Here is a 24,350-nt window from a genome sequence, read left to right on the forward strand (position 1 = left end):
CTGCAGGAGGTGGCAGAGGATGGAGGAAGGGGCTGGGAATGTGGGCACCTGGATTTGAATTCTGCCTCCTGTGGGGCCCAGGGGCACACTTTCCAGGCCCACACTTTTCTCAGCAGTGAAACAGAAATAATCACAGACCAAAAGGGACCTGCAGAGGCACCGGGTCAGCCGCCTTCGTTTGCAGATGAAGGCTGAGGTCAAAGAGGAGAGCTGACTTGCCCAAAGTCACCAAGCCGTCTCTACCGTCTCTACCGTCTTTCTTGGCTCCACAAGGAAGGGAAGAGAAACAAAGAGAGCTTTGAGATCTCGAGCAGAAAGGAAGCAGAGAACACCCAGTGTGTCATGACTTCCCTGTGTAATAAACGTCGTGTTGCTACCAAAAGCTGGCTGAGTCAGGAGGTGGCCAGAGTGCTAGGTGTGGGGGGTAGAGACCAGCAGGCGGGGGGGGGGGGGGGGGGGGGGTCCTGGCAGGGAGCAGGGGCTGCCCCTGGAGCTGCCCCTGGGCACACCCAGTCTCCTGCATCCACACGCCTGAGCTGACGCGCAAGTGTGGCTTTTCATTGTCATTCATTCACTCCCTCATTCAGTCAACAAGCGCAGAGTGACATCCCTGGGTTGAAGGGTATGCCCCCAAATTCCTGTCCTAGGAACCTCAGAACGTGACCTTATTTGGAAACAGGATTTTGCAGATGGAATTAGTTCAGATGAGGTCATGCTGCAGTGAGTAGGGTGGGCCCTGAACCGAGTGGCTAGTGTCCTTCTCAGATGAGGAGAGACACACAGAGGGATGACCCCCAGTGAGATGGAGCCGCAGATGGAACGACGTGTCTGCAAACACCAAGGACCGCCGGCCACCATCAGAAGCTGGGAGAGAACGGATCCTTCCTCAGAGCCTCCGGGGAGGAGCCCACCCTGCCCACACCCTAAATTTGGACTTGTGGCCCCCTGAACTGTGAGAGAACAGTACGCAGCCCCAGGCAACCAACACAAGGGCAAGAAGCTCTGTGAGGGAGGGTATTTGGTTCGGTCTGGAATCCCTCAGCCCCCCCACCCCAAACCCCAGCCCCAATCACAGGGCTTGTCCTCCTAGCCAGCCACGCCTTCCACCACTTCCAGGACATTTCAGAGCTTGGGACCTCTCCCTGGAAGGGACCAAGGATCCCAGCACCTCCCGCAGGACAGACACAGGATGAGACCAAGTGCTTACTAAGCCCCAGGAGGCACCTTCACACACATTCTCCTTTAAACCTCAGCACCGGCCAAAAGGCAGGTGAGACCTGCTTGTTCTAGCAGGTCTGTGCCGTGGCCACGCTCCACACCAGGCTGCCTGCATGGGCCTGGGCCCCCCCCACATAGTCCACCCACTTGCACACCTGGAGAGCAGCACCTGCCCGTCGGCAGAGCCGTCTCCCACTCGCCTTGCAGCTGTGAACACCGGGGACCCTGGGCAGTTGGCATCTGCTCTTTGAAAAGGTAGGTATTTATCTTTCCACTGGCTGAGAGCAAGCAGGCGCCAAGAGGACACGCCAACAACAGGTGCACAGACACAGATGTCGTTCACACACGGCCACCAGGCACCACCCTCCCCAGGAGCCGAGGACCAGGTGCAGCCTGGTGGCCGAGCTGCTGGCCTCGGCCCTGCTGCAGGTGAGGGGGCCTCTCCCAGAGCCCGGGGGCAATGAGGGGCTCCACAAACGCAGAGGCAACGTGTGACTGCCCGAGACCCACCTGAGGTTCCACTTCAGGTCTGAGTTGTTTTTTCAGTATTCAAATTTTTTTTTTAATTTATTGGGGTGACAATTGTTAGTAAAATTACATAGATTTCAGGTGTACAATTCTGTATTACATCATCTATAAATCCCATTCTGTGTTCACCACCCAGAATCAGTTCTCCTTCCATCACCATATATTTGATTCAAATAATTTTTAATGGTACAATTCAGTGGCACTAAAGATATTCACAACGTTGTGCAACTGTCACCACCATCTCAGGACATTTTCATCACCCCAAACAAGCTCTGTACCCCATGCCCCAGCCCCTGGTAACCGCCATCCTATTGCTGTTTCTATGGATTTGCTGCTTTAGGCACCTCATGTAAGTAGGATCCTACAACATCTGTCCTTTCATGTCTGGCTTCGTTCGCTCAGCATCATGTTTTCGAGGTTCATCCCTGTTGTACTGAGTGTCAGAGTCTCCTTTTTACGGCCGAGTGACATTCCGTTGTACGGATGGGCCCCATTCTGTGTATCCACTCCTCACCCATTGGTAACTCGGTGTCCAACCAGCCGAGGAACGCCAGACTCCTTCCCACAGTGGCCGCCCCGTTTGCCTTTCCCCCCATCCATTCACAAGGCTTCCCATCTCTCCACAGCCTCACCAGCACTTGTTATTTTCCATCTGGGGGAGAAGAGCAGAGCCTGGGATTGTAAAGGGAGGGGAGAGGCCGGTGCCATGGGAGGTGGCCAATCCCTGGCATGCGTCCCTTTGTGCCTGCGATCTGTGCAGGAAGAACGCGAGTTGTGGAGTCCCAAGCCCCCAGTTTCAGGCCCAGCTCGGGGGCTCACAGCTGTGCTGCTCTGGACAAACACTTTGCACCCTCTGAGCTGCATTCCATCCACTGCAGGAATGGAGCCTGTGCCAAGTGTCACTTCCTGCTGGAGGCGGGGCAGTGAATCCACGACAGGAACAGCAGAGAGTTTCCACAAACTCTACGTGGCGACTCACAGGTGGTGGGAAGGGAGGGTGGTGCCAACCTCCCTGGATATGTCTTTTATGATAACATATGGAAATGACTAGAACACTTTCCCTGCAACCTCCCCTTTCTCTGCCTTCAAACGGAGAAGCCAAAATACAGGGAAAAGCCACAAGACAAAGAAGGAGTGGAAACATTTCTAGATGATCTACTTGAGGGCGACCTTGGCATCAGAATAACTGCTGGACACACACGCACACACACAGCCCTCGAACCTCACTGAAGACTCGGATTGTCCAAATCAACTGACACCAGATCCAGAGAAGCAGGTAGGGCAGGAATTCTCATCCCAACTTGTCAGGTGAGGAAATGAAGGAAAGCCCAGGGAGGTGAAACAACCTGCCCAAGGTTGTGTAGCACATCTCTGTCTCTCTCACACACACACACACACACACACACACACACACACACACACACCAACCCCTACCCCCGACTGACGTCTCCATAGAGAAGACCAGGCTGCCTGGGGAACCACTGGAAAAGCATGGAGTCTGGTGGGCCTCAGCCCGGTATCTCCATAGTGACAGAATCACAGAAGCTATGGGGCTAAAAATAAAACATCTACCTCCTGAAACCCCCATCTGTTCAGCTCCAGCTGCACTGGGGCTCAGCGAAGCTCTGTGACCCAAACAGCAAAAAGAGGCCCCAGAGCTAGAACAGGTGATAACACACTGAGGACACAGGTAACATCATTTAACCACCATCCGTGCTCCCCAGAGAATTTGCAAAGATTGTCGCCCATAGGGTGCCGAACAAATGGGCCCCATATGGGTGAGTGCCAGCAAGCCAAAGCCACCCTGCCCTCCAGGCACAAACGTTTCTGCACACACAAGAACCCCGGAAGCACCTCTTCAGCCTTGAGAGTGGAAAGTGTTCCGTCTCCAGATGTGCCAGGGGACAAGTTTCTCCACTTAAAAAAAACACATTTTACATAATGCTTAGATTCCCAGGTGGGCTTTTGAAAACCTACTTCACTACAAAACGGAGTTTTGTAGGGTAAACTGTCTAAAATAGCAGGTTAGCCCAGAGCAGCAGAGCCAGGCTGCCTGGACTTGAATGGATTAGCCATGTGACTTGGGAAAGTCATTTTCCCCCTCTGGACCTCGGTTTTCTCATCTGCACAATGGGCAAGCTAACCGGCCCAACGTGCAAAGCCAGGAAGAGAAGCTCCAGCTGACTCTGAACTGAGCCCCTTTTTACAAAATCACCCGCCTCATCTCCAGCACCTCAGACACACAGCTGGAGCCAGGCAGTACACCGGTCTCTGGACCTCACGGATGCACAAGCCAGGGGCCCTCGGCCCCACACCCCATCTCTAACCTCAGCCTCCAGGTGGGGCGGGAGGACTTGACCACAGCATCCAAATCTGGCCTCAAAATCACGCACAGGCAGACCTCAGAGATCCTGTGGGTTCGGTTCCAGACCACCGAGATAAAGCCAATCTCGTAGTAAAGAGAGTCAGACTCTTTCCACCTTCAATTTGTGAAAAACGCAACACCTGTGAAGCGCAAGAAAGCAAAGCACCATAAAACGAGGTGTGATCCCACAGCACACAGCCCTATCTGGGGAATCTGCTCTAAGTCCACGGAGCCCTCTGGCCTGTCTGAAACGCAAAAGTTATAGAACAAACAGACGTGGAATTCTGTTTTTCCTTCCGGGGGAAAAAAACAAAAGAAACAAAAAGAACCCTAAACTGAAAAGTACTGTGCTTTGTTCAGACTGAACCGGATCAGGAAATACTGATGATGGATTAAAACAAAAACAAAAACAGGACAGGCGGTATAACAGACATGACTGAACATGAACATGAGTGTGAGTAATTGGGGACCTGGGTTAGGTTGAGGCCCAGCCAGCAGTTAACATCCTGTGTGGTTGGCCCAAATCATGACCTCGCTGACTTGTAGTGGCCCCAGGTGCGAAACATGACAGGCGAAAATACTGGGGGCCAAATCATGTCCTCGGCGAGCCTCAGTTTCCTCATCTGCAAAATGGGCCCAGCAGCACTTGTATGTGTCAAATAAGGCACGACGGGCATAAGCTCTGTGTGCACTGCAGGGTATTATACGACAGGTGGATAAACAAGACAGGCCCTTCCTCCTCTGGACCTGCAGCCATTGCCTCCCCCCAAAATGGTCGCCAGGACGTGAATCGCCAGGAGGCCGCTGTGCCCAGCACTGGTGACTGGAAGACAAAGAAGCCAGCGTCCCTCAGTGTGTGGAGCAGTGGGCCAGACCAGCATCTCTACGGTTTGGAGAGGGAAGAGCTGCCTTCTCCTTGAGCAGGAATCTTGGCAGCCTGGAAAGTCTGTAACCAAGGTCACCTGGGTGACATTATTCACTTAAACCCTCCAAACATCAGTTCTGCAGCTACCAGGCCACCAGGACACACTGCGAGACGTGGACGTCCCAGATTTTACAAGCCGGCCTCCAGTTCACTACCGTGTCCCTGAGTCTCCGTCTGCTTGATGCCCAGCCCTGGGATCCTAGGGTTCCAGGGAAATAGAAAGTCATTCCTCTTTGTGGAAAGGTCACATACCCTTGGCCTTGGGTTTTTTCCAGTGCTCCTTCTGGCTTGCCTAGTCGGGAGATTCTGAATTCCTTTCTCCCCCCTGCTGGAAAGTCTGACAGAACATTCCTCAGGATAGGGGACTTTGAGCCAACTGGGGAAGTAACAGAGGTACAAAGAAAACTGGGTGTCATCGGGGCTGTCAACCCTGGTACCCCAGGAGTGCAGGACAGACTGTGCTGGTCAGCAGCCATTACCACAAACTCACGGTGCTACAGTGAGTCACCCAAGGCTGAGAACCAAAAGAAAACCGGTGTCCTCCATCTTGGCACAGCCACAGACTAATGCCCGCATTTGGTCAGTGCCACCCTTGTGACTCTTGGCAGGCAGCGTACGCACAGCCTGCGTTGCACCCAAGTATCAATTAATGAGCTCCTTTCCGCCCTGGGTTAATACAAAGCATGCTCTGGACCAATTAAATAAGCCACTTCAGAACCGAGCTGCACCGTATTGCAAAATGTCACACACAGAGGGGAAAAATGAGGCCTGAGATTATGCATGTCCGATTGATGGCTAAGCAAGTGACGGTGTTTCAGAACCCTGGAGGCTTTTGTTGTTAATGGTGTTTTAGTGTTGGCTTCTTACACACATCAAATTTCCTTTAAACTGGTAGTTACCGACTGACTGCCGTGGGGAAGGCTGCAGGCCTCCCACCTCCCAGATGGCTCCACCACAACAAACGCTTGGCCTGTCAGATGCACAGCACTGATCAGCTAATTGAAATATGCTGCAAGGAGCAAACCCAAAATAAATGTGAAATAATTGTTTCCTTACACCGTAGCCCGCTGAAATGCCTCTGTGTCTGGCCACCCCTGCTGACTGAATGTTCCCCCACTCCGAGAGCCTCACTTGTGTGTGGTTTTGCAAACGGCTTAAAGGCTTTTTTTCATTGTGATTGCCCAAAAGGGAAAAATTCTAATTGCAGAAAATGTTTGGTTTTTCTCCCTCTTATGAAAAGGAAAAAAAAAAAAACCACAAGTGAAAAGTCAACTCTTGCAAAGTGCCAAGAAAAGCAATTACTGGGCCCTTCGGCAGGATAGAGGAGGGGAACGGACACGCCGTGGCTAAACTGGCCTTGACCGTCTTCCAGACCTGCAGGAAGCCCGGCCTCCCAGCCAGCCTCATGTCAATGAAAGCCCTTCCGTGCTAAAAGTGGGAATGGTCGTTTATTTCTAGCCCGACACACACTCGTCCCTATCCCCTCCGTCCACGTGGCTTTTCAAGGGGCTGCAAAGACAGCAGGGGGACAGTTGGCAGCAGCCATTGAGCTGGAGCTGGCCCGCCCTCCACGCTCCTCACCCAGGACACGAGTGCCTGGGGGGGCCCTGCTTGGGGCCGGATTCTTCTGTGGCCTGAGGCCAGGTGAGGCCAGCAGGCTGCAGAGCCTGACTCAGTCCCAGCAGGACATCAGGGGGAAAGAACTCACACAGCACAGCCCATGAGTCAGCTAGACCCTCTGAAGACCTGGGGGGAAAGCCCTCCCCCGCCAGCTGTTAAAAGAGAAAATTCCATCATTGGCCAGGAACCACCTCTGCAAAGGGAAACAGCCTTGGAGAGAAGAGCGAGCAATAACCTGCATTACCTTTGCACCAAGTCTTCACAGAGCACAGAGGATAAAACGTTTCTGGAAAGGTTCCTGGGAGTAAGAAGGCCAGGATTTGCAGCCCGAGGAAGACCCAGGTCAGCCTGAAATGCCTCTTTCAAACAATTATTCCTGTGGGCCAAGGACCAACCAGTTCTCTTAGAGGGGCTGACATGGGGTTGCCAGCACCCCCTGTGCTAGAACACCTCCCGCCAGGGGCTTGTGTAAAGAAGAGATGGCCGTCCTTCTGGAAGAGGGGAGAAGAGCGCCTAGGGGGGAGACCACGCAGAGACGATGGAGCAAACACAAGAACGTGCAGCCACAGCCTTCACTCACCCGTACTCCCTGGAGACACCATAGGTCGGGGACAGACACAATAACAGTGGCTGAGGAGTCCCCTGCACCTGGAGGGACCACGAGGAGGAAAGAATGCACCCACAAGTGCTCAGGGGTGGGTGCAGGTCTTGGCTCGGCCCCAGCTACCTGAGCAAGCTCAAGCAAGTTGTTCTACCTCTCTGAGCCTGTTTCCTTTCCTGTAAAATTCGGGCAACAGTCCTTCCTTGGGTCTCAGGAAGGCTGTGACACTCAGGGACAGCACATTGTACATCCAGTCAGGCCTCATTATTCACAGGTTCCATCATTTACAAATTCTCCCATTCGCTAAAATTATTTGTAACCTCAAAATGAATGTTCCTGGCGCTTTTGAGGTCACTTGCAAACAGTTATGTTAAATAAGGCATCTTCACATGGAAAGACATAAAACAAGGTTATGTAGTGATCCCGCGACAAACACTTGTGACCAGAGGCTGGTAGGAACCTCACCCCGCGTTGTCCGTAGGAGCAATGGCTCCGCATTCGCTAATTCAGTGTCTGCGGCACTTTGCAGAACAGAACTGCCGTGAATAATGAGACTGGACTGTGTGCACACACGACATATTATACTTGGAGGGTCTTCTGCTCTGCTGGGCCATCTGCTCCCACGGCAGCAAGATGACCTGTCCACACCACCTATCAGCGTCTCTCTGAGACGAGAATCAGCCTCAGGGTCTCCCCTCACCCCTTCCTGCTGTGGCTCTGATGACTCTAGGCCTCTCCCCTGCACCCCCCACTCCAGACCCCTTCCCACAATAGGGAAATGGCTGTGGGGAGAGGGCCCTGAGGAAAAGCTTTGTGAGGGATGCAAGACTCCAGCAGGAGAGGGTGTGAAGCTGCTTTCTCGGTGCTCTTCTCCAAGGCTGTTGCTTGCGTTGCGATTTGTCTGTTACTGGAACCCTGCCTGTTGGTTAATTTTCTTTCCATCCTCTAGCAAGGCCGGTTGTTAATGTGAGTAATTTAAGTGGATGCCAGCTCTCCTTGCCAACACGTCTTTGGCCCTTAAAGATTTTGCAGGGGTTGTAGCATGGTGTTTGCCAGGCTGGGGGTGAGGAAATCAGTACTTCAAACCTGTTTTACAGGGGGTGCAAAAGGGCCACCGTGCAAGCCGCCCTCAGCCTGAGTGAGCACAGAACTCGTAATGAAGGGACCTGGGTTCCAGGCTGAAGGAGAGGGCTTGGGCAAGTCATTTCTCTTCTGCCGGCCTCAGCTTCTCATCTCTAACAGGGGGCAGCCCTCCCAGCTCCAGGGTCCCCGGGCCCTCCATCAAGACTGGAGAGAATCTGAAAAGGCATCATCAGACGCTCCACTTTAACCGCCCCCTGACCAATTCTCTCCTTTTACACCAAAAGACCTGTCCTGGTGGGGCCTTTGCCATCACCCCAGATTTAAGACTCTAAATCCGACACCGTTTGCAGGTGCTGTGGCTATCAAAACTCCACCCATTCTTCAAGGTCTCTTCAAAGCCCACCTCTTCCAGGAAGTCAACCCTGACGGCCTTTCCCAGAAAGGGCGCCTCCTCTTCTGAAGTCCGCCTGCTGTTTAAGCAACACGTATCACACACACTGTATTACCTGCAGGTCACCCCTCCCTGATCACACCACGAACTGGCCTAAGTTTCAGGTGCAGTATTCCTTATCGTATTCAGCTCACTTATCTGTCCAGTTTTCCAGAAACCTTTTGCAATGACTTATAAAGAATATAAATAGATACCGGGGGTGCCAAAAAAGATGTATTCACATGACTTGTATTCATCTTTTGTTATCGGTATATATGGAGTATTACAATTTTAACACAGTTTTTTTTTCCTTTCTTAAAATGTGTATACATTTTTTTGGCACCCTCTGTAGATTTACACATAAACATACACACCCACATAGACAGACAGTAAAGGAAAGTGGAAAGAAGCATGCTGACTATGAGGGCAAGTGGATAGAGTTGTTAAAGGGAATATCGTGTTGGGTAGCGAGCATCCTGGCATCCAGGGAAAGGAGGTGACCACAGCGAGGAGAGAAAAAGCCGGTGTGGGTGGTGTGGGCAGAGTAAAGCAGAACTGGGTACAAACCCAGACAGCCTTGGGCAAATCAGTTGACATCCCTGTTTCTCAACTTCCATCTCTGAGAAAATGGGGGACGACTGTCACTGGGAAAGGCTGTACACACTGTGTGTGCACAGTACACAAACATACGTTTTTCTTCCCCACTCTTCTTCTCATTATCAAAGGAGGAGGCAATCCAGCTTCCTGCGGGGGAGGCAAAGTTTCCCTGGCCCTAAAATCTAAAAGAAATGTTTCCTACGAGACGCTGTAAGAAACTTGGAGCAGAGGGGCCCACGCCCCAGGTTTTAGAGCCAACCAGATGAGGACGTGCCGTGGCTCTAGTTGATAACATCCCCGGGTACCCAGGAAACGCTTACTAAACATTGACGCGATGACCTAGGAGAAGCTGTGCAAAGACCACTGCGCAGCATGCGTGTCTGGTGGCCGGGGGTCCTCTTAAGCAGGTTTCAGGGGGGCTGTCTGCAAAGGGACTGAGTGATCTCACGGAAGCGAGGCCGAGACGTGGCATGCGAGCACGCGAAGCACGCGACCACTCACTTCCGCTGACCGCCTCTCCTGTTCATGACTGAGGAAGCAGGAGTGAGATTCTGTTTTTCCCTTACAGGACCCATGGCCCCCGGAGTCTTTTCCAAAAGCAGGCAAGCACGATCTTGAGGCACCAGACGCTTCCTCTTGTAATCTCTACCCATAACTGCACATTCTCCATGACTGGCTCTTCTTGGAGACCAAGTTGGAAGGACTTAACCGGATGGGATGTTAGGAGAACATCAGCCTGGTGTTAAAATAGGCGTCTAGATAGGAAGGCAAGTTGGGTTCCCAATGCGGGAGAATGTACCAGCCGCCGACTTGGGACCAGAAGGGCTCTGAGTGCTCATCTGGGCCGACCCTCCCATCATTTATCCAACAGACATTGTCCTGAGCGCCAGGCACCGGAGTACAGAGAAATGTGATTCAGCACTGACTCCCACCCGCCCCCACCCCCAGAAGCCCAGCCTCGGGGAGGCCCCTGTAAACAGATAACTGTGTGGGAAGTTAGATTAGGGGCACAGAGGTAGAGTGATGGACTCTACCTGGGAGGCCAGTGAAGGAAAGCCTGGGCCTCAGCAATGAGGAGTTGATAAAGGAGAGAAGGCAGAGCTGGGAGCCTGAAAAAGCTCCTACACACAGAGAAATTTTCTTTCAAATGCCGTAAGAACCAACCAAGAGACGCCAAGTGACTTGGTTAAGCTCGTACAGACGTTATGGGCCTGGAACCTTGACTCCTGCAGTCTAATTCTCCACCCCACTGCCTCCCACGCAGAGTGAGTGGGGAAGGCCAGAGAGAGATGGCCCATTCCACACTCACCGCCTGGAGGACCCAGAGCCTGTACCAGCCGTCACAGCAGAGCATGTACTGTCCTCATGACTTGGCAAGTCACTCCCTATAAGAAAAACAGCCTTTCCTAATTCATTGTGTTTCTCCCTGCAAAGGGAGAGAGTTGGGAATCTCTTCCCATCGCAGCATACAGTGCATACAGTCTCTTAACAGAAGAATAATTTAACAGCGACAGCCCCGGGGTCAGATCCACTGGGGTCTTGGGGGCAGGCACGCCAGGGAGGGGCTTCTACTCCATCCAGACACTGACTCTTCAGGGTGCTGGCCGCGTGGAGGTTGGGGGGCAGGGCGGGGGGGTGGGGGGAACCAGGAATGAATGAAACCCCCATCCTCCAGGAATTCACAGCCCAGTGGGGGAAATGAGCCAGGCACCAAAGTAACTATAAAAAGTCCCGTGGTGATAAGAGACATAAGGGGCACAGATACGGAAAGGTGGGGGTTCAGAGCAGAGAACACTTGCACTGGGGACTTGGGAGGTGGGGGGGATTCAGATGAAGGGGAGCATTAACCACTTCCCCCCCAGAAAGAGGGGAGGGGTCTGTTCTATCAGCTCCACTGACTCCCAGGTGGGGGTGAGGAGAGAACTGGCAGTGGACCAAGAAAGATGCTCAAAAGAGGTCTCCTGTGAAGAATCCTGAGGGGAGGAGTGGGCAGGCCTGAAACCGGAGAACTGGCCAGCCCACACTGCAGAGGTAGGGAGAGGGGCGTAGGATGAGGAATCTAGAATTTCTATGCAGGGGCAGCGAGTCGGTTGGAAGGGGACAGCGCTGGAGGATTTGCCTTGACATGACATTTGTGTAGCAAGCACACTGTTTACTTAGAATGTCCGTTTGGAGTTTCTTGGGGGGGGGGGGTTGTGCACCTTATGGGGGAAGGGGACACTTGGGGACACTAAAGTGTCCCTCTCCCCAAGTCACCCCTGAGCCCTGCTCCAGAGAAGAAAGGATGAGGGCTGGGTGGAAGGTGGGAGAGGAAGCTGCCACTCTAAGGCACCTCAGGTTACAACCGGAAAGGAACACTCTCAGGATGGAGATGGGCCGATTTTCCTCCAGTCCCGGGGACACCTGGCCACCTTTTCTGAGTCCTGGCCCCCGCTCGGCGGGCCACACCCATGCGTGGGCCCCGGACACCCACCCAGCCACGCCAGGGCTGGAGGGACGTCCCGCTGGAGGCGCGAAGCGGCGGAAGGCTGGACAGAGGCTTTGCCCACCCATTCCCCCCGCCCCTTCGTGGCCCTTTCGTCGGGAGCGCGGGGCAGGCAGGCCCAGCACCGCACACACAACTGCCCCCTGACCGCGGCGACACTTGCCACTGGGGGAGGGGAGTCCTGCACGCCCCCGTCGCAACCGACGGAAATTCGAAAAACAGCATTTGGGGCCCCCACCCGGAGGGCCAGCGGCACCCGGGGCCGGCTCGGGGCGAGTTCCTGAGCCGGGGCCCCCGCGCGCGGCCCGGGTCCCGCACGTCCCCTCCCTCCCCGAGCCGCGGGCCTGGACACGGGGCCGGCCGCGCCGCCTTCCGGCCGGGCCGCGGAGACACTCACCGCTCGGCGCGGCCGCCGCTCGGTCCTCTTCGGCCGCGTTGGGCCGCCTCACGCCGCCGGGGAGGCTCCGGCCCCGCGGACCCGGCTCGGCCGGCTGCGCCCCGCGGCTCCACGCGCCGCCGCCGCCGGCAGCTGGCCCCGCGCGAGCGGCCGGGCCCCCGCGGGCATGCTCCCCGGCCGTCGGCGGGCGCCACGGGTGTGGGCGCGGGCGCAGGAGGGCGGCGCGGCCGGACTCGCTGGACAGCTCTACGCCGCGGCCCCGCCGCTCCCCGCGCGCCCCAGCGGCCGCTGCTGCCCGAGCGCGCCGAGCCCGCCGCGCATTCCCTCACTCGGCGGCGGGGCTGCGCCTCCGTCAGGCCGTGCGGGGAGCGGCGGCGAGGCCGGGCGAGGGCCGCCTCCGCCGGAAGAACCTGGCCGGTCGGGGCTCCCGCTCTGGCGGAGCCTGGCGCTGCCCGCAGTCCCCACGCGAGGGCCCGGGCTCGCTGCCACGCGGGGACGCCCCCCGGGCGAGCACCCGGCCGCGGGCCTCCCGGCTCCTGTCACTCCCTCAGCCGTACCTGTCCGGCGACTCGCTAAGTGCACTTACAGGAAGCTAACTTGGGGAAGGGAACTAACTTGGGGAAGGGAACAAACCAGCAGACTTGCGGGAATTGTCACGCTCAGAGATTAAAAAAAAAAAAAAAAAATTTCTTCAGGCAGAAGTGAAATGACAAAGCTAGAGGTACAAACTGCATAAGACTTCAGAGGCATTCAGAGTGTTGTGGGCAAGCCAAATTGAGGTCCAAACCCAGGTGGGGTACTTCTGTCAGCCACAGAGACCAGATTCAGAGAGACGGGCACCAAACATGCTCTGGGCCAAAAGAGTGAAAATGCTGCTTGGCCATCAGTAGCAGTGGCAGTAACAGTGGCCAGAAGGTATGCATGAAGCTCTAGTCCTGGACCTCAAGAAGGAATTGGAAGAGGATCAGAACATCTTGTTTCCTTCCCACTGGACCCAACGGGGAAACAAAAAGATCACAGGGTACTGGGTGAAATCTGACAGAAAACAGTGTGTGAACTGAGATTAGGCAAGAATGGACTTGTGTGCCAAGATCTGAAGTCACGGAATTAAACAGGGCACACCTAAAACCTAGCATTAATTTCCCTATCACCAGGTATCGCTGTGTGTGGTTGAGGAGATGGGTGTGCTTTTCCGGGAAGAGTAAGTGCAGGCTAAAATGCAAGCAGGGCTAGCTGAGTTCAGATGAAGTCAGGGAGAGCAAAGCACCAGAGGGCTGTTCATCTGCTCGGCTGCTGTCAGAATTGGAGACCGAATGGGCTGGCAAAGCCATCATGACACAGCTCGCCTCTGATGATGATCACAGAAACAAGTGAAGATGTCCCATCAAATATTAAACCCTCAGCTCCTGCCTGCTACCACAGATTTTTGGAGCATACACAGATTTGGAGCAAGGCTCTGCCTGGATGCAAGTTGGAACTGCGCCCCTGGACGACCACTGTAACTGTCGTGCGGGGAGGCCTGCGAGGTCTCTGGTCCCGCTCCCCACATAAGAACGCAGGACATGGTGAGGCCAAAAAGGAACACCCATGGAGCCATAGATGGGGGAGTCATACCACTATATTCTCGCTGGCGGCTGGGTTGGAAAAACAGGAAACAGGAGCCATATAATTCTCAACCCTCATTGCTCCGCTTGCAGGCTCAGCCACCATCTTCTTGCCAGCCCCCATTTTTTCTGCTAGCCTAGCCACAGCAGTTATATTAGTGGCCAACGGCTCACTGGTTACAGCTGACGGCCAACTAGCCACAGCTGATGGCCATGCAATCACAGTTGATGGCCATCAACTGTGATTGCATGGCCATCCACCACCTGAACCAGCACCTGTCTATGTGAGGCCGAGAGCCTGGAAACTGCTCTTTGGGGTTCTGTCCCCACAGTAACCCTGCAATGACTGCACTCAAACCAGTAGTAACTTGGAGGACTTGACACCATTGAAAGCCAGATCCCAGTTAACCAGTGTGAATAAATACACCAGTACCGTTTATATCCACAAATATTTATTGAGTGCCTTTATGCAAGAAAGAAGAGATGGTCCCTGCTCTCATGGAGCTTACAGTGTCATGGCTCCAACATTTGACGAGATTTATCAACCGCAACAAGCACATGGCTTTGTCTAACTGCCAGCAGCACTGTAAGAAGCCAATCTTTCACATTATTCATCACTGTTACAGTGAAATTGTGAATAAAACAATTATCTTTGAAGTCTGTAGTCATAGCGATGACATGGTACAAAATGTCCAGCAAATGTAAATTTATGGCTTGATTCCTCATATGTGAGAGGGCCTACTGAAATAAAACACAAATCAGAAGGGAAAAACTTAGTAACACGGGTCCTAAGAATACTGGTGTAGTTTAATACATTATCAAACTGCCACAGAACTCCTGGCAGGGCAGGAAATTATTTCCTGCAAAATTTGTGCAACGTAATCGGTTCAATCAGACCCTGCAAATCTAACCGTACACAATCACTCATGATGAACAAATGTGATTTTCCTCTGATTCCTAAAGAGCTCTGGGGACACATTTACTTTTTAAAGCTTCTTAAAGATCCACAGAAGTTACACATTAAAATTTAGTGAAAACTGCTTTTGAAATAGCTAAAAATTAAAATGACAAAAATGTCTAATTTTACTACATATATTAGTGCAGAGTGCAGAATTCAAATAACATTCAGCAAAGCACCTGGCTTTTCTAAGTTAAAAAGAGGAGCACGTTTTGGTGATCAAACTCTAAAACAAGTCATAATTGTCATACAGACTTTCTAACGCCCAGTGGCAGGCACTTCTTTCACGTCCCTGCATCACAGGCCACCACCGCCTTTAGATGGAAACACCCAAAGGAGCAATTATTTTGATTACATTGTCAATACTTTTTTGGATAATAGCCTATATTTATATCAAACCCAAAATCACTGTTTAAGATCAAAGTGCCTTCTGAACTTACACTCAACAGGTTATCAACTGTTTTATCTGTCATTTAAAAAAAGAGAAAGAAACTCATACCAGAGGGGAGCTCATTTAAACTCCAAGAAATCTTTTTTTTTGTTTGTTTTGCAAAGCGGTGGAGAGAACATCTTGGACCCCCTAACGGAAATGTCAACCAACCCAAGGTAGTTTTTAAGTGAACTGCTTAGTACACAATCTACTTTAGTTTACTATTTAAAAAGTCCTGAATCGCTACTTCAAAAGCCTATTTAACTCAGGATGAAGCTGAAATGTACTATTTATTGAAAGTTTACTCAGCACCAGGCACTTTACATGATCTCCCTGAAAGGAAGGAAGGTTCTGATCTGCTCATCTGTCACTTACTGCGGAGAAGGCAGGCGTGCGCCAGGGTGGGACCCAGGGCTGCCTGGCACTCCTGCGCCCTGCAGTCAGCACATGGCACGCAGGAGCATAGCTTTGTCTACTATTGTTCCAACCGGAACACTCATTTTAAGCTGTAACCAGGGATCCCGAAGGACTTTTCCCCACTTCAGGCTGCCTCCTAAGGAAGGGGAAAGGGGCAGAGGGCAGGTGTCGGGAGAGAGCTAACTATTTGCATTTACAAAAGGCACTTCCCCCCAAGTGGAAGATTCACTTAGGTTTCTTTATTAAATGCAGCTCAGCTCCAGCGGCATCAAAAGCAGTTTACCTCCCTGGGACAGTAGTTGCTTTTTAAGATTGCCACCTTTCCTGCTTTTAGGTTGAGTGGTTGTTAAATCCAGCGTTCCTTAAGTTAAACATCCCCAAAGGGAAAGATGGCTGAAAGGACTTTCCTTGGTTTCCCTCTTCACAGCTACAAAGAAAAAAACAAAATTTCTTTAAAAAAAAAAAATAAGGGACTGGTACTTCCAATCTATTAATACCACACACTTCAAAAATCAAAGCATAGTTTTTCTGAGAGGCACAGGAGACGTTTTGATAGCACTTAACACCTTTCTTGGAATAATCCAGTATAGACTACTACTAAGAAGAGAATTCCTTGAGAACGCTCTAACCTCTTCTGAAATGGCAATTTCTTTATTCTTAAGAATGTAGTAGACTTTACAATAGGAGTAAAGAACAGTGAAACAGCCTAATAACTTTCGGGCTAGTTTTTAATGTCATGTATAGGAACAGAGTAAAGGGAATATCACCAATAAAGCCAATCCCTTCATTATGTCTTAACACAGAGCCATACTGGAGATTGACTAAAATGAACCTTTTCTTTAGTGTAACTAGGAGATTTAAAAAAAAAGTCTAGAATAAAGGCACTTGATTCTGTTGGTGATTCTCAGTAGCTGATGTCTTCAAATGGTTGTAGGAGTTGGGAGCAAAGGTTCAATTCTTGGCTGGGAGCAGAGAGGCAGCTGTCAGAGGCCCCCTCCTTGCTGAGACTCCCCCAAGTGGAGAGGGGTGTGTGGCTGCAGGCCCCAGGCCTGGAGCGCAGCCAGGTGAAGCTTTGGTGTCGGGGGCTCAAAAATAATTGGGGATTCTTGATTGAAGGCATACATATACCCTAATGGAGTAACGTGGGCTTGGCATTGTTATAACTACATGCTATTAAGAGCCGCACAGGAGAAAAGGCTCAAAAGTAAACCAAAATATAAACCTGAGCGTTTTCAGGGGTAATTGTGAAAGCATGGAATGAGTCTGTTTATCAACAGAGCTTGAATGTGTGGGCCCTGGGTTCTGACTGGCCACCGGAACGGTAACAGGTAAGCAGCCCACACGGGACCAGCAGTCAGTACACCTGCTAGAGCTCCTGGCTGGAGCACAGGAGGTACTGCCCAGGCAGTGAGCCGGGTCTCCAGCAAGACCAAGGTCAAGACGCCAGGTGTGGTCTAGACACATCCCCTTCTACTAACAAGCAGAGCAGGTGGTTGACCTAATATTCTCACAGCACCTACTATGGGAGTATTTCTTTTTCTTTCGGGCAGGGATGGAGTGGGTGGAGAGGGGTTTAAACTGTCACATGGTGACTGACTGACAGCTGAAGCCAGGTACATTGAGGAAACCAGGACTGCTTTCACAACCTCACTGGGTGGTGACCTGTATTTCATCAAAGATTTATCTATCCATTTACGGTCAAGGGTGGTCAATGTACATTCAGAATGATGAGCGGAAAGCTACGGCTTTCCAACTGAAAAGTAATACATGTGACAAAATTAAAAATTACTTCTCATTTTTCTTTCCTTACAAATAATAAAATTTAAGGGAAACAAAATGAGTTAGTCATGTCATTTTCAAAGCTTTCCACTATTCCATCATTTCCAATATTTCCATTATTACTAATCTAATATTCACTCTAAGACAAATGTTTCAAATAGGAATTACATTACCATTTTTTAAAAAACCTCAAAACTACTAAACTCCAGGGTATGCTGTAATTTTTTCTGCATTCAGCATGTATTAGTCCATCTATAGAAGCTCTTCTTAAGCATTTAGAAAAAATCATATCCACAATGTCTAACAAGTTTACAAAACTGGTGTGCAAATTGTAAAAGGATAACACTATTTGTTTAGAAACAAGCTGCCTCCCAATTACACTTCCTTATTAGTGATACAAATTGGAGACATATACTATTTAAAAATAATATTTTTTAAATAGTAAAATATATAAGAGATTCCTGAGCATAACAAAAATATCTTGAAAATATGTGGCCATTTGAAGTATAAAATAGCAAGTTGAAGAACAGCATGATTGTAAAACTACAGTCTGAAGGCTTATAAACAGTACAAAATAGTTTGCCTTTTCCGAGTGCATAATTATACATTAGTGCAAACAAAAATGTCTCAAAATTTAATGGCTACAAATCTCAAAGATTTGCAGAGGTGCGCAAGACATGGAATTTCTTTAATGTCATGCGAACTGAACCCAGTTCTCGATTAATCCTTTCCAAACGGTCTTCCAACGCTTCCTAAGTGAAAATAATGGGAAAAGCTTAATTAGGATTCTGTATCAAGTTCACTGGTTCTAAATTACCACCAAATTGACCTTTCTTTTAGCAAAAGAACAAGTATAAACATTAAAATCAGATATTTTGTTTTTTTACACAAACCATCTTTACATTATTTCTTTTGAGCTGAACAACTTAAGTCAACTTTTCAACCATTCCAAATTAACTGCTGCACTTTAAAATATCCTCAGTGTGTCTGGTACATTGAGAATGTGGAAATTATTGCAAGAGCAACACAACCGACTGGAAGAAGAAACTTCTTTAACTGCGTTGCAGTGAGAACAGCACAAGAGGAACCTAGGCGGCGCTCCACACGTTTCACCAGAATTAACAGACACATCTGACTGGTGCCGTATCCCACCTACACGTATAACAAATGACTTTCTTCTGACAAAAATGTCTGAGTTAAAAAGGAAAAACATTTGGAGAGGACTTTTCCAAGGAATAAGAGATTTCACAATGGATCAATGTAACAACTGCTATTTTAAAATAAATAGCACTACTATGAAATAAATAGTACCTGGAATATATATTTATCATTTTAGATACTGTGTTCAGTATTAACTCCAATGGTATCCTGAAATAAAACTTGAATTACAAAAGGATTACATGCTCACCTGAAGCTAAAGCTGAATAATACTGAGTATCAACTATAATTTAATATATATATAGTCACGGGACGTGGAGTACAGCATAGGCAATAGTCAGTGGAACTGTAGCAGCTACATATGATGTCACAGGGGTAACAGATTGGGGGCGGGGGGTTATCACTTTGTGAGGAGTAAAATGTCTAACTATTACATTGTTTTGTACAACAGAAACTAATAAATAAAAATTAAAAATGTAATTTTAAAAAGATTACATGTTCGTTATAGAATATTTAGAAGACAGATGAACAAAAAGTACAAACACTGTTACGCTTTCCATTTTTTTCTGCAGATATGCTCACCATTTTTAAGAAGAAAAATAAAAACAGAATCAAACTATTTCAAAATGTTTTTCAACTGAACTTCTCTTGTAATGAAATATCTTTCTACAACATCATTTAAATTAATGTGCAATATTCATCAGATGTACATTTAACCAAGAATCTTCCAATAGAAATGTAGGTTGCTTCTATTTTTCAGATATCATAAATTACGCTGCAATAAACATTCTTAAACGTATCTCCTTGCACATACCGGTATCTGTAAGTATTGCTCTGGCAATCTTTTCCAGAAGTAAAAGCGCTAGGTCCAAAGGAACGCAAAATTCTAAAGCTTTGGATAGATGCCAAGCTGTACTCCAGAGAGTCTGTGACAATTGCTACTTCCACCTGCAGGGTATGAGAAGAAGCCTTTCCCTTGGTGCTGCTTTTAAAAAATACCTTCGATATCATCATTTTTTTTAAATGATGCTTTGGTTTAAATGTATATTATTTCATATTCATTGATAAGACTGAACATTTTTCATCTTTTTTGGCCCAATTTAACTTTTTCATTTATGACTCGTATATAAGCATCCTCAGCCCCTTTTCGCTGCCATTTGTCTTCTTCCTGGACTGACGAGCTTTGACATATACGAACAGAAACCAGTGCCCTTTAAGTCTTATTTTAAGAGCCTGTGATCATTATGTAAAAATACATTAAACAAATGTTTCAGATGGATTTAGACTCAGAATATCAACAATTTTTCCTTCTGCCTTCCCAGTAAACTATTTTAAGAAGAGTTTCATGTGTTGAGTCTTATAAATTATTGAATGAAAACTTTCGGAACAATAATATTAAATACTATGAAAGTCAGAAAAAGAAGATGTTAGGGATACAGGCCCTTGAAAAAGATCTCTCCTATTTTTTTGTGTCCCCCTTTCCTTCTGGTATCACAGATCAATCTGAAAATGAACCTTTCCTGAAGTTAAGGCACTGAGAGAAGCCAAAACATGCAGTTATATAAGAGACGTATACTTGCTGTTATGTTTAAAATGTTACAGAAAGAACAGATTTAGGATATCCCGTGACTTCATGTATTTTAATTCTCTTTGCAAAGCAACTGAAAGAAATGCACACGGGCCATGGGGCCTGCACCATCCCCTGCTCAATAATGGAACCACATCTCTCTCTCTCTTAAACTTCTACAACTATTCCAGCAGCAAAGTACAACCGTTTCACGTTTACCAACTGCAAAGGGGTTCAGAAATGAATTACAGATTGGAGGGGGAAGAAAACACAAAACGGGAGACTTCATGTGAGAACACTGACTTAATGTAAAATCTGTTGACAGGCAAATTGCCATTTGCACCCGAGTTAGTTTCCTGAAAACATAACGGCATGAACACCTTTTTCTTGAAGTACAAAGGTAAAATCAGTTTTTATTCCTGAAAGCTAGCATGCAACTATAAAATATAAGGTGTGATCAAAATGTACGAAGAATGCTGCTGCCGCGTGCCATCCCACGGAAAGGCAGGGATCTTCAATACAGGACGCTGTGCGCCGAGCCTTAGTCACAGTGTGTGCCAAGTTTCAACTTGTTCGGTGCAACCAGTTGGGTGTGAGCTACAGTTGAGAGGAGGTGTGTTTTAAAGTGTGCTGTCAATCATCATGAAATTGCTGTGTGTCACACATCACTTCTGGTTTGGCAGTTTCTGTCAGATAAAAACATTATGGGGTGTCCTCCTCTACCTTATTCACTGGATCTGGCACCATGAGACTTCTGGCTCTTCCCCAAAGTCAAAATGATTCAGGACATCGAGGCAGCCACGACAGCGCAACTAAAGACACTCACGAAAGAGGACTTCCAGAGCTGCTTCAGAAAGTGGCAAGAAGGATGGAATAAGTGTGTTTGAAGTGAGGAGTATTTTGAGGGGGATTAATGGCAATGTGTCTTTTACTGTAATTTTTTTTTTTACTTAAACATTCACCGTATTGTTTGATCACACCTCATATACTATAATCACCAAACACTTCCTACATGGTCTAAAAGTGTTAACTGATTGCTTCAGTGTGCCTAAAAACCATGATTGTAAGAATCCATCTTGGAAAATGGAGCACTGACTACAGCGTCAAGCCTCTAAAGCACATTCAAGCCAAAACATTTCACCTGATTTAGTCTTGTCTGCAAAGTGATTCGTCCTCCAGTAGAAGGCATTCGACTTAGTGCTGCCTCAATCTGTTAACACACAAAAGAGTTTAAATAAAAACAGAAGAATTCTAATTACTGCAAGGAGGTTTAGAACACAGAATGGAAAGACCACTTCAGTCTAGTATTTTCTTGTCCGCCTCGTCTTCACATAAGTTCCCTCTGCTAGAAGTAGTAACAACAGCTCGCCTCACACACGTTGTTAGTGCAGCTTTGGTGTGAAATTCACAGTAACTCCCTGGGGTGGGTTTGACTCTAACTCCCTTCTGACTATTCCTTAATAAGCGTTAAGATCAGAAAAAGATTTTTAAAAATTTGTTTGTTTTTACCTGGTCTTTTTCTTTTGTAAGTTCATCAAAAAACCGTTCTGTTTCAGCTAGCGTCCTGATTTTTGCAGTATACTCAAAGTCACTGCCATGAGATGCTACTGAAGCAGGCTTACACTGCTCGTAGCTCACGAATTTGTTCTTCTCCCAGGCTGACCTCACAGACACTTTCTTTACTCCATTTGGCAACAGTTCGGGGGAGGAGTTATGATTAACATGGATGTCGGTGGCCTTTTCTGAATATTTTTTTCCTGTCAGTGAGAAAGGAAATTTCTTATCAATTTTTGTAACAGAACTGTATGCATACTAAATATGTTACCCAACTTCACCTTCGGGAAATAGCTGCTACATGGGCCAAAAAATGTAATGAAAAGAAATACAACAATCAAAAATGTTTACTCAGTGCTTTTTCTCCACAGAATTCTAAAGCTTTGCCTTCCATTTAACAACCTTCACAACTTTCTGAAACCAGCGTATGCAAACTTTCTGTAAATGTAAATGAACTTTAAGTAAACTTAAAGCAAAAAACAAAAGTTTAAACACATTAAAACCAACATAAAGAGTTAACATTTTAGGGGCCTACCTAAGTGATTTCTCATGCATTATCTTATAACTTTATTCCAAACTTACAAATGAGCAAAAGGAAAAAATTTACTCAAAGCCTAAATCGTATAAAATTTATAGAGAATGTCAAAGTAAAGACAAAAACGGAACAGTATGGCCTTGCTAATTAACCATTCCTGTACCTCAGTTTCCCACCCTTTGGATGAGGATAACAACAGTGACATACAATGTGAGTATCGCGAGTGCTCATTTGTAGAGGCCCTTGGGCAGAAAAACATTTACGTGCAGGATATTATAATATTTAGAACCTTGAAAAGATACCAGAAACTCACAATGAATGACAAAACCGTAACTAATAATGTTTTAGGAAAAGATACCTTCCAGGTCATCTAGAGGAAGAAACTGGAGCTGCTTCCTGGGATTGGTACATGGTAATGGAGACACAGGAACAGTATCTAAATCATCCAAAAGGATATCAAATCTATGAATGAAGCAAGTTACTCGTGAGAAAAAAATGTTAACTGATTTTCCCTAGTGCCGCTAGAAACATGAGCTGGCATCCAGTTAACTCACACACTTACATTATTTTTTAGAAAGAAAGCTGGTCATATACTTTTCTCAAACTGAAGTTAAACTTCTATTTTCTAACAAAATTATAGCTACACACTAGACTTAAAGCATTTACCCATACAGTATCTCAACTGCTCGTTCTAACAACCTTATGAAATAAGCAGGGCAGGCATTTGTCCCCACTTTACAGAAGAGGAAACTGAGGTTCAATGTGCGTAAGTAATTCATCCCTGAGGCTAATGGGGCTGGGTCACCAGCAATGGCCTGCCCGCTACAGCACACACTGCTGGCCACACTTCAGAGAAGACCGTTTTCTCAGGGGCACAGGTGAACTTATGTTCAGTGCCAGGGCCATACCAGGACGGCCCACTTTCTTAGACAAAGGGCTCAAAAATGTCCCTGTATCATAAACCTTTTCAGGAAAACAGAGCATTATTGTTCTACATCCAAAGGCTGGAAGAAGCTCTGAGATTGCATTTAACTTTAGTGTATGTGCTGCCGAAGCGAGCACTGCATTTAACTTTAGTAGTAGCCAGTTTACACAGTTAAAAACTATTTTCGTGTCTTATTGTATTTTTTTAATTTTTAGTATGACATTCATTTAAATAATTTAAATCCAGAGAGTTCCCATTGACAACTGAAAACTTAGTGATAGCTAGAGGCATAAGTTGACATTTTTAAAAAAAAATCAATAATATATATATTTTATTCTACAATTTTAGAGAACTTACCGAATTGGACTGCTTTCATTTTTGCTAAGTAGATGACTAAATCCTGGCGACAAATTTTCCTTAGGGGATCTCTTGGGACTATAAGCCACAGTCACTGGTGTTAACATAATCTCTCTTTTTGCTATAGAAGAAAACGAAGAGGAAATATTCTTTTTCTTCTATATAATATGTGTTATATTGGCAGACCATATACTTTCTTTTCAGTGCTTTTTTCTAACTTTAAAAGAAATACAATTTCATTGTAAAACTTTTTGAAAGATAAATAAGAGTATAAAAAATAAAATAAAAAATTCATAACCTAATGTCTAGAGGGAACCAATGTCAACATTTTGGTACATCAAACTGTAATTTCAGCACTCTCACTCAAAACTGGTTTTTCAGGATTTTAGAAGTCGACAGGAAATAAGATGGAAAGGCCAGTGTACCAGTGAACATTCCTATAACAGCCATACAGGAATCTCCTTAGCTGTTATGAAAATGGAAGTTGAGAATACAGAAATACAATGTTTACACTTTAAAGCCGTAACTGGCTAAAGGAAAAGGTGACTAATGCCAATAACCTTAGGTAAATCTATGAAAAGAAGCATCTTTCTGCAGGCTAGCTTAATTTGTATGAACTAATGTTTAATTAGATAGTTGTCCACTGTCTTGAAAACTGTCAAGTGGTTTTAGTTGCACAAATTTGCTGGACACACAAAAAAATCCCCATGAACGTAGGGATCTGTGCTCAGAGCGGTCTGTAGGCGCCGGGGAGACCATAAAGGAGATGGAAAATGTCAGTATGTGAGGCTCCCAGGTCACTCCTCTGAGCCCAGGA

General features: G+C 47.7%; 2 protein-coding genes across 19 annotated transcripts in view; both read right to left on the reverse strand.

Moving 5' to 3' along the window:
• Positions 1–12,886, reverse strand: part of PITPNM2 (phosphatidylinositol transfer protein membrane associated 2) — a 126,876-nt gene extending 113,990 nt beyond the window's left edge. For 2 of the 7 annotated variants that reach the window (XM_074321084.2, XM_074321075.2), the window contains exon 1: positions 12,250–12,806. The gene's annotated coding sequence lies outside the window, so the exon portion shown is untranslated. Of the gene's footprint in view, positions 1–12,249; positions 12,810–12,864 lie in introns of those variants that run through there. The other 5 variants (XM_074321080.2, XM_074321081.2, XM_074321082.2 and 2 more) reach the window with 5 other exon arrangements.
• A 1,402-nt stretch (positions 12,887–14,288) lies between these two features.
• The window catches only part of MPHOSPH9 (M-phase phosphoprotein 9), a 49,548-nt gene continuing 39,486 nt past the window's right edge, over positions 14,289–24,350 (reverse strand). For 7 of the 12 annotated variants that reach the window (XM_088801054.1, XM_088801053.1, XM_088801052.1 and 4 more), the window contains 5 exons: positions 23,534–23,654; positions 22,610–22,713; positions 21,672–21,919; positions 21,304–21,372; positions 18,196–19,543 (listed from right to left, as the gene is read on the reverse strand). In XM_088801054.1, the coding sequence (XP_088657180.1) occupies positions 19,352–19,543; positions 21,304–21,372; positions 21,672–21,919; positions 22,610–22,713; positions 23,534–23,654 (734 nt within the window). In that variant the 3' untranslated portion in view covers positions 18,196–19,351. The other 5 variants (XM_019734003.3, XM_019734002.3, XM_019734005.3 and 2 more) reach the window with 4 other exon arrangements.

This window comes from Rhinolophus sinicus, chromosome 9, assembly GCF_057876585.1.
Source record: "Rhinolophus sinicus isolate RSI-liver-muscle chromosome 9, RSI-T2T, whole genome shotgun sequence".
Taxonomy (NCBI): domain Eukaryota; kingdom Metazoa; phylum Chordata; class Mammalia; order Chiroptera; family Rhinolophidae; genus Rhinolophus; species Rhinolophus sinicus.